The following is a 9,594-nucleotide window of genomic DNA, read 5'->3' on the forward strand; positions in this document are numbered from 1 at the left end:
CACACACAGCACGGTCTCCGCCAGGCCCCAGCAACTTCCTTTCACCCCAGTCTGGAAATCTCCGCAGCAACTTCCTTTCACCCCAGTCTGGAAATCTCCGCAGTTGCCCTTAAGGCTTAAACTTTTTCACGGGCGGCGCCGGGTACGCGCGGGGAAGGAGGATGGGTCTGGTTGGGGGTTCCCGGGCAGGGTCGCTCCGCACTTGGGGCTCCTGGCTTCCCTCCCTCTCCCCTACACCTCTCACCTGGTAAACCGAGGCACAGCAAGAGGCTGTAGTAGACCACGGGCACGACGCCCAAGCCGCAGGGTGCCCAGGACAGCGAGCTGTTGGCTACGAGGTGGGCGTGCGTGTGCTCCATGAGCGCGCCCCTCGCCGCCCTCGCCGCTCCGCGCCCGGCCTGCCAGCCCCGCTCTGGACGCCGGCTCGGTGGTGGCGGAGGCAGCAGCTGGAGCGGCAGCGCCTGTCTCCCCGCAGGACTTGTCTACCCTTGGCCGTGGTCCCCTCTGCTCGCTCCGCACCTGCCCGCCTGGAGTCTCGGCTCAGCCCGCCCGCAGGGCGCGGGGCGCGGGGACTGGAGAGGGGCTCCCGGAGCCGGTCTGTGCACCTCCCACCTCGGACCCGCTCGGCTCCCGCCTCGGAGCCGGGGCGCTGGGACGCCGCTCCCCGCAGCCAATCAGCAGCTGCCTGGACGCGGGGGGGCGGGGTGCACGAGAGGAGGGGGTCCCAGCTGCCACTGCTGGCTCCAGTTTCAGGGGAGAAGATGGAGTTAGACCTGGGAACCCCGCAGGACGACCGGGATAGAGAGCAGGGTGCCCCCATGTCCAGCCCCCGAGGAAGGGGCGTGGTGTGGGTGGGACCTGCCTCTCCCGCAGCGGCTCCTTAAGCTTCCAGCGTGTCCTCAGTTTGCCTTTGTGGACTCTCTTCCCAGCCACCTCTCTTCCCCCTCGCCAATGAGTCCGTCTCCATATAGAGGATCCTGCGCCCAGGGCATGGGGGCGGGGGAGGCTGTCGGAGCAGCGAGGATGCTGAAGGGTTGTCCGATTTCCTGGACCAGGGGCGCTGAGCTGGCAGGCTCTGTACCGAAGGGTGCGTGCGTGTTGACCCTGGGGGCGGCCAGCTCTCGACTGTCCCTGAGCCGGAGTGCTTTAGAAGGGGATGCGGGCTGGCAGAGAGAAGACTGCCACAAGCAACCCTTCAGAGAGGGAGAAGAATGTTACAGCCACTCAGACACACACGCACCCACGCTCACACAAAGACACACAATACCCAGTGAGGCGGGTGCGCTCATGCACTTGCTCAGGCTCGCGGATGCCCTCTCACCCCACATTCGGACAGGCAAGACTTCATTCACAGGCACTCCAAAGGTACACACAGGCACGTGAGAGTCATAGCGTGGTCTAGAGTGCCTGAAGGTTGTGTGAAGGATAGGATTGGTAAAGCAGGTGGGATCCAAGCCATGCAGTCAGGGGAGGCAGGTGGAGCGTTCCCAGCGCAGCTCTTCCCGGGGCCACCACAGAATTGGGAAGGAAGAGACATCTGTCTGGGGCTCAAGACAGTGTGTAAAAGAGAGTTAAATATTCTGCAGAAATACCGAGGCAAGGCATTTCCAGGAGCAGGCTGTAGCAGCCGCCAATGCGGGAGCATATGATGGGCTCTGTGAAGCCTAAGACCCCCTCCGCTCCGCAGCAGCCCTCCTTCCCATATGGCACCCATACCTGGAGAGGAGGAACTGGCTAGGCTTTTCCCAACCTCTTCCACATCTCCAAAGGTGGAGGCGACCCCTTCCCCTCATGCCCAGCAAGGAGGAAAAGCAGGCATGCACCTCTAGAGCAGGGTAGAGAACTCCAAAGCACAGAGAGCCAGGCAGTTTGCATAAGAGAGGTAAGAGAGGGGATAACGAGGCACGTGTCCCCCTTAAAGGAGCAGATTATTACAAAGTCACAGGTGACCAGTGAGACAGGGTCTGATATTTCAAGCCCCATGAGATATAAAAATTTTATTGTGACCTCTCTCATTGTTTAAATATGACTATCCCCAACAAAAACAGAATAAAAGCCCCACGGTGTTGATAAATAAGGAAGTACCTGGCCACTGTAGAGGCTCAATAAATAATTGTGCAAAACCCTGTAGACTGGGTTTGTCAGCAGGCGGCTAGACCGAAATGAGAAATCGGGTTTGGGCGGGGGGAGTGTATGTGATTTGACAAAGCTCCCAGTCTCTTCAGAGATCTCCCTACCTTGAGAATCATGGATAAAGCCTCAGGCTTTTGCACTGCCTGTTCCCTCTGCCTGGAATGCTGTTCCTCCAGAAAGTTGAATGGCCTTTCTCCCTACCTTCTTCAGATCTTTCCTCATATGTGCTCACTGAGGCTTTCCTTACAATTCTACTTAAAATTGAAATCTCTACTCCACCTCGCACCCCCGGAAATATTCATTTCCTTTGTCCCTCCTCTGCTTATTTTTTCTCCATAGCATTTAGCACTTAGCGCTCAGCCTACCATAAGCATTGTATTTATTTATTTTATTTCTTGTCTGCTTCCCCTTTTACCAGGGCAGAGCCTTTTGTCTGTTCTTTCTATCCTCAGCTTCACACAGAGCCTGCAAGTTGCACTCTCAATAAACATTGAAAGAAGGGAAGGTCTCAGCATCCACTAACCTAAAGCTTGGGGAGATGAGTTTTCCTTTGCTTGCCTTTGCAGGCCAGAGTGTCAGAGCATGGGATGCTATTGGAGCTGGGGGTGGGGAGCACAGTTTCAGATTTAGTATGTAATGATCATGTATGACTAGCCACTCCAAAAATGATTTGACTGGTTTGAATTCTGGAATTTTAGATAGAGACTCTTTATAAAACTAGAAACTTGGCTGGGCAGAGCAGCTGGGTTGCATGGGGAATCTTGATGGGCCTTACTGTGTCTGAGCTGCTATTTCCCCAACTGTAAAATGGGGTTGAAGGAAACCAGGTGTGCCTTTGTCCCAGGGATGCTGAACAGGGAACTTGGTGAAAGTGGTATAGACTATGAGTCTGAAGAATGGGGAATTGGACAGGGTCCTCTGCTGGATAAATTGGGAAACTTGGTAGCTTGTTCCGAGTTTCCTGAGAAAGTGATCATTTGGATGAGAAGATCTTTAAGGTCTTGGATCAGGCTTTGGGTGTTCTTGGTCCCAGGGAAAGGGCAGGATGAGTTAATAACAAAAGTGTATTTTCTCAAAGTGCCGACTCACTTGACCACCTTTGTATGACAATGGTGTGCTTGAGCTGACAACTGTGGTTGGTTAAATTCATTCACTTCGGCAGACTTTTACCGGACATTTAACATGTGCTGGTCAAGACTGGCCACATAATTTGCAAGGCCCAATGCAAAATGAAAATGCAGAGCCCCTTGTTCAAAACTTATTAAGAATTTCAAGTCAGCAGCAGCAGAGCCTTATGCCAAGCATGGAGCCCTTCTAAGCGTGGAACTCTATGTGACTACAGAGGTTGCACATCTGTGAAGCCAGTCCTGCTTAGGGTACAGGGGTGGGTAGTAAAAGTTAACACTTATTGAGGATTTCTTATGAGACATCCATGTCTCAACTCATTTTATCCTCACAATTACACTGGGAGGAAGGCACAATTATTAGCCCCATTTCACAGGTGAGAAAACCAAGGCAAAGAGAAGCTCAGTAATTTGCTGAAGACCACCCAGCTAGGATTGGGTCAAAGGCAGTTTAACTTCAGTACCTGTGCTGAACTGAAGCCTTTGGGGGACTTGGACTAGTGGAAGGACAGATACATGACAGAAAACTGTCACACACAGTAAGACAAGCTTCATGTAACATGAAGGGAGAGTCTTCATTTATCTTGTCCTCCACTGTGTCCCCAGCACAAGCAGCAATGGCAGGTAGATGCCCAGAAATAAATCTTAAATGAATAAATAATTAAATATAATATATATGCAGAATGTTAAGGGAAGAGTTGGAAACTCAAATGCCTATAAGCCTGGGAAGATAATGAACATGAGTGAGGCAGATATGCTGTACATTCTTCACTTCCATCAAGAAACATGCTGTCTCCCATTTTCCTGGAAACACTTGGCCTTCTTGGTCTAGATTTCATTTCTCTACTCTTTGATAGAGGCAGTGATATGAAAGAATAATGCTTTAGTCTAAGAAAAATAGCAACTCATGCCTAACATAAATTGCAACTCTTTCCTCGGAGTTGGGAAGGCAGTAGGGAGTGGTGGGGACTGTAACAAACTGGAAGTAGGTATGTTAGCATACAGAATGTACAGTTGTTTTTAAAAGTTGACATGGTCTCTGCTTTCCTGGGTCTTAAAGTCAAGTGCAAGAGGCAGGCATGAATCAGTACACACACACACACACACACACTCTTAGAAAATATCTATAAAGAAAAAGTCAAAGGAATGGAAGAACATGTACCAGGGAGATCTTACGAGATCTGGGAGTCAGGGAAGCCTTCACTGAGGAAATAACATTTGAGCTGAGATGTGAAGGACAAGTAAGGGTTAACTAGGTGAAGGGACGTGGGGCTGGGGGTGTGGGGAGCATCCCAGGTACAGGAAAGAGCAAGTGCAGAGGTCCTGGGGTGGAAGTGAGAAACTGGAAGACCAAGGAGTGGAAAGTACAGGGAGCTGGATGCTCTTGAAGAATGGGCAGGGCCTCGTTGGCTGTCATGAGAAGTTTGGTCTTTTTCCCTGTTTTTAAGCACAGGTATGCTGTGATTAGATTTTCAAACACTTGCTGTGTCAGGGAGGTAGAGAATTGATGGAAAGGAGGCAAGAATGGGGGTGGGAGGACTAGTTATGAGGCTGTCAAGTTGGACATGTGAGAAACAATGGTGGCTTGGGCTAGGGTGGAATTGATGTTGGAGTGAATTGCACCCTGGAAGTTAGGAGAGTCAGTGCATGGGGGTTGGGGCAGGGAAAGACAGGAGAGAGGTGGGAGAGAAAAAGAGTTGGCTATAGAGGGAGAGACAGAGATGTGGAGAGAGACACCGAGAGACACAAGATAGATGAATTGACAGGCAGATGGATAGGGAGAGAGACACAGAGTACAACTGCATGACTGAGATTGTTCTGGATGGGAGGACTGGTGAAAGGGGGCTTGGAGCCCCCTAAGTCCAAGTGGCTGACCCATTCTGTCTCCCCACCTCCCATAGGAGGATAACTTGCCCTCTGGTTTCTCCTTGCTCTTTTAAGACCCCTCTTAAGGGTCACATCATACTTGAAGTTTTTCCTGACCTGCGTGTCCCCCTCCACCCCCGACATAGACAACCCCTCTTCTGCAACATCTCTTGCCACACTGTGTGGCCACTCAGGGGTTATCTGTTACCCTTCCTGTGTTAGGATCACCTCCCGGGCAGAGTAAGTTTCCTTCATTTCTGAATCTTCAATGAAGAACCAGACTGCAGTGTACGTAGTGTCCTCTTAAGGGTCACATCATACTTGAAGTTTTTCCTGACCTGCCTGTCCCCCTCCACCCCCGACATAGACAACCCCTCTTCTGCAACACCTCTTGCCACACTGTGTGGCCACTCAGGGGTTATCTGTTACCCTTCCTGTGTTAGGATCACCTCCCGGACAGAGTAAGTTTCCTTCATTTCTGAATCTTCAATGAAGAACCAGACTGCAGTGTACGTAGTGTAACTGTTAACAGTCAGGGCCTTAAATCCAGACCTGGGTTTGAATCTCAGCTCAGCTCCCTGGTAACTATATATTCCTCAGGACTCTTTATTGAAATCTATAGAGCAAAGCTCAAATTAACTCAATTTTTGAAAAGAAATGTTTATGCCACGAAGAGTGATAAATGCATGAGGTGACGGTTACATTAACTACCCTGACCCGATCATTATACAACATACATATGTATGAAATCATCAGATTTTATCCCCTAAACTTGTACAATTATGATGTATCTATTAAAATAAATAAAAATTTTTAAAAAGGAATGTGTTGGCTCTTATAGCTGAAAAGTATGGAAGTTTGCTTGACTTAAGCCTGGCTGGATTCAGGCGCAAAAACATATCTGTCTCCGTCAGTGCACTCTTTGATTAGCTACATTCATAAGCAGGTTTTTACAACGTAATAAAAAGATGGAAACCAGCATCCCTGGATTTATCCTATCAGTTTAATAATCTGAGCTGAAAGAGAATTTCAGCAAAAGTTCTGGGAAAAGCTCTCGATGAACCAATCTGTATCATGTGCTCATCTCAACCAAACTCACCAGTTTGAGTTGAATTTCTGTAGCCAACAAAAAATATACTGATTGGCCAAGTGCGGTTCTAGTGTCCAGTGATGGAGCCAAGAGAAGATGTCAGTTCTTCCCAGACTGCATGAACTGTGAGAGGAGATGGACCATTTATCTAAAGGAAAATTGGGATTCCATAATGGAGAGAATGGGAATAGATGCTGGGCAGGAAAAACCAATGCGTGTCTGCAAGCTGAATTCAGACCGTGGATGTCAGTCTCCTAGTCCTCTGTTAGAATCTATAGAGCAAAGGTCCTATGTTTTATTTATTTATTTATTTAAAATTTAATAGACTTTATCTTTTACAGAAGTTTTAGGTTCACACCAATACTAAACAGAAGATACAGAGGTTTCCCATATACCTTCTGTCCCTCCACATGCACAGACTTCTCCATTATCAGTATCCTGCACCAGAATAGTACATTCGTTGCAACTGATGAACCTACTTTGACATGCCATTATCGCCCAAAGTCCATAGTTTACCCCAGGGTTCATTCTTGGTGTTATACATTCTGTGGGCTTGGACAAATGTATCATGACATGTATCTGCCATTATAGTATCATCCAGAGTAATTTTACTAAAAATCCTCTGTGCTCCACCTATTCATTCCTTCCTCTCTCTCCCCAACCCCTGTATTTTATTTTTCATGTCAAAAATATCTTCTGTATGAACCATAAACAAATACTGAACTCTAGTTCATGCTGAAGTTCTGGGTTGAAGAGAATTAATGCCTTTCGCTCATTAAAAAATGCATCAAGAAATTAAAATGTTGATGGGTAGACAGAATAGGTAAACAGAGATGCATTAAAGCAAGGAGATGTTAGTGATAGAATCTAGGTCATGAATATATGGGTGTCACTGTAAAATTTTTTTCAACTTTTATATATGCTTAAAATTCTCATAATAAAATATAGAAAAAATACATTGTGTAATGTGTCTTGACCAAGTACAGTCATTACAAGCAATTGTTGAAACCACCATCTTCTGGTAGTAGGGCATTTCTTTAAAAATTCAGCGCTTGGAGTTGTTGCTGAAGATGCTTGCTTCTCTGCTATTAGCCTGTCAAAATGGTACATGATATTTTCTCCTGGTGCTCCCGGTTCTCCATTGACCTTGGCCTGCCCTGCTAGAACTTTTACCAGTTTGTCTTTGTCTGCAGGCTCTTGTTTGCTTTCCAGTAAAAACTACAGCATTGCGTTTTTCTGCTGTGTTTGTTTTACTCCATATGCATGGCTTTTTGTTGAGGATGTCTTGGTGAGCTGTTGATGATTTGTTCCAGCAGTCCTTATGACAATCATTTGCTACAACTCTTTGCGGTGCACGTCAATTCCCATAGAATTTGGATAAAGCCTTTTGTGGCCTGTCATTGACCTGTCTAGGTGGTCAGGGGCAGTCACAGAGCAGGATGGGAATATTTCCACAATTGCATGCCCCTCTGCCTCCTACAGCCCGGTGGGGGAAAAAGACAAAGAATCAAAGTTGCACCTGGGTAAATTTCATCAGGATATGAAGAGTGATTGTTGATGAGGTGAAGGAAATTGAGTATTTGCCTGAGAAGGAGGGGAAGGCGAGGGCTAGAGGCATCTGAATGTGCATACATATGAATGTACCTGTGCATATGTGTGTATGTGCACACACGTGCATGTGTGTGTATGCACAGGTGTGCACATGTGCATGTCTGTGCATATGTGCATGTGTGTGTGTATGTGCATGTGTATGTGTGTTTGTATGTATGGTAGAATGAGGGAGGGTGTAATTGACCAGGATGCTGATGTATCAGAAAAACAGTCTTTTCTCTCTGGTTCTGAGGGATCCAGGAGACTGTTGAGTATCCTTCAAGACTCACCTTGCTCTGGAAAAACTTACCCGGTAGGAGTTGGGCAGGAGGGAGAAAAATGGAGGGGAGGGAGAGAAGAGAAGAGAGTGGAGAAAAGGAAGGATAGGAGGGAAGAAGAAGGGAGAATAGGAAAGGAGAAGTGGAGGAGACGGAAGACAGGGGAAAGAAGAAAGAAGGGGGAAAAGAGGAAAGAGGAGGCAGGACAGAAAAAAAAAACACAGCAGTATGTATCATCTAGTTGTCTGCTTCCTATCAGGTGGGGAAACATGCAATGGTGAAAAGAAAAACAAACAAAAAAGTCAAATCCGAGGGTGACACATTTTGATTATTTTAAGCATTTAAGTAATCTCTGGACAGTAGTTATTTTGGCTTTGGTGGATGCTAAGAATCTTATTCCCCTTCCTAACAGATCCTGATTTCTTTTGGAGGGTGATATCCCCCACTGGATATGGCTTCGGAAGGAGAGTGAATTCAGGTGCCTGCCACTCCATTACAAAAGCAGAAGGGGCCAGATCCTTTTACTTAGGACAGTGAGAGGTGTGCAGGCAGGTGTCCTAAACTTGGCCAATTAGAGACTGTCTTTTTGAGCTTAGAATCTTGAAGGAGTGAAACAAGGGCAGGAGAAGAGTTTGGATTTCATGACGGGACACATCTGCTCTGGGGCTATTGCTGTGGTTCTTGCTTTCTGGCCATTCCCAGATTGGGAATGAGAACTTCCTGTTTTCTGGGAGTCACCTAATACATCCTCACTCCACGTTCATTACAGCAGTATTCACAATAGCCAAGATGTAGAAACAACCTAGATGCCCATCAATGGATGAACGGGTAAAGAAAACATTGTATATACATGCAATAGAATACTATTCAGCCTTAAAAAAGAAGGAAATCTTTTTTTTTTTTTTTTTGCCTTTTTGCCTTTTTTCGTGACCGGCAACGGATCGCAACCCTCAGTGTCGCACCCGCACCGGACTGGGACCGGCAACGGGATCGCAACCCTCGGCGTCGCGCCCGCACCTCGCTCAACCAGTGAGCGGCTGGTCCGTATGTGGGATCGGAACCCTCATCGGGAGCGCCACCGCACTCCCAAACGGCACACTGTAGCAGTGCGCCACCGGGCCGGCCCAAAAGAAGGAAATCTTGCCGTATGTGAAACACGGATGAACCCGGAGGACATCATGGTAAGGGAAATAAGACAGTCACAGAAGGACAAATACTGTATGATTCCATTTATATGATGTATCTAAAATAGCCAAATTCACAGAAGCAGAGAGTAGAATGGTGGTTGCCAGGGTTTAAAGGGAGGAGATAACGGTGAGGTGCTGTTCAATAGGTATAAAGTTTCAATTATGCAAAGTGGGTACTTTTCAAAAAAAAATCCCTTTGTTTAGGTCAGTCAGAGAAGATTTCTGTTGCTAGCATCCCAAGGGCATGTACTGATCAGCCAGTGATTCTTTTTCTTGTGTTAGTACCACCTCGTGATTGATATGTCTCCCTTTTATTTTTGGTGGCT

At 47.4% G+C, this 9,594-nt stretch overlaps 1 protein-coding gene across 1 annotated transcript in view; it reads right to left on the reverse strand.

Moving 5' to 3' along the window:
- GPR139 (G protein-coupled receptor 139) overlaps positions 1 to 625 on the reverse strand; it is a 39,238-nt gene extending 38,613 nt beyond the window's left edge. The window contains exon 1 of the mRNA XM_008581583.1: positions 245 to 625. Within this exon, the coding sequence (XP_008579805.1) occupies positions 245 to 359 (115 nt within the window). The 5' untranslated portion in view covers positions 360 to 625. The remainder of the gene's footprint in view (positions 1 to 244) is intronic.
- Positions 626 to 9,594: the final 8,969 nt, after the last annotated feature.

This window comes from Galeopterus variegatus, unplaced genomic scaffold (genome assembly GCF_000696425.1).
Source record: "Galeopterus variegatus unplaced genomic scaffold, G_variegatus-3.0.2 Scaffold2398, whole genome shotgun sequence".
Classification (NCBI taxonomy): domain Eukaryota; kingdom Metazoa; phylum Chordata; class Mammalia; order Dermoptera; family Cynocephalidae; genus Galeopterus; species Galeopterus variegatus.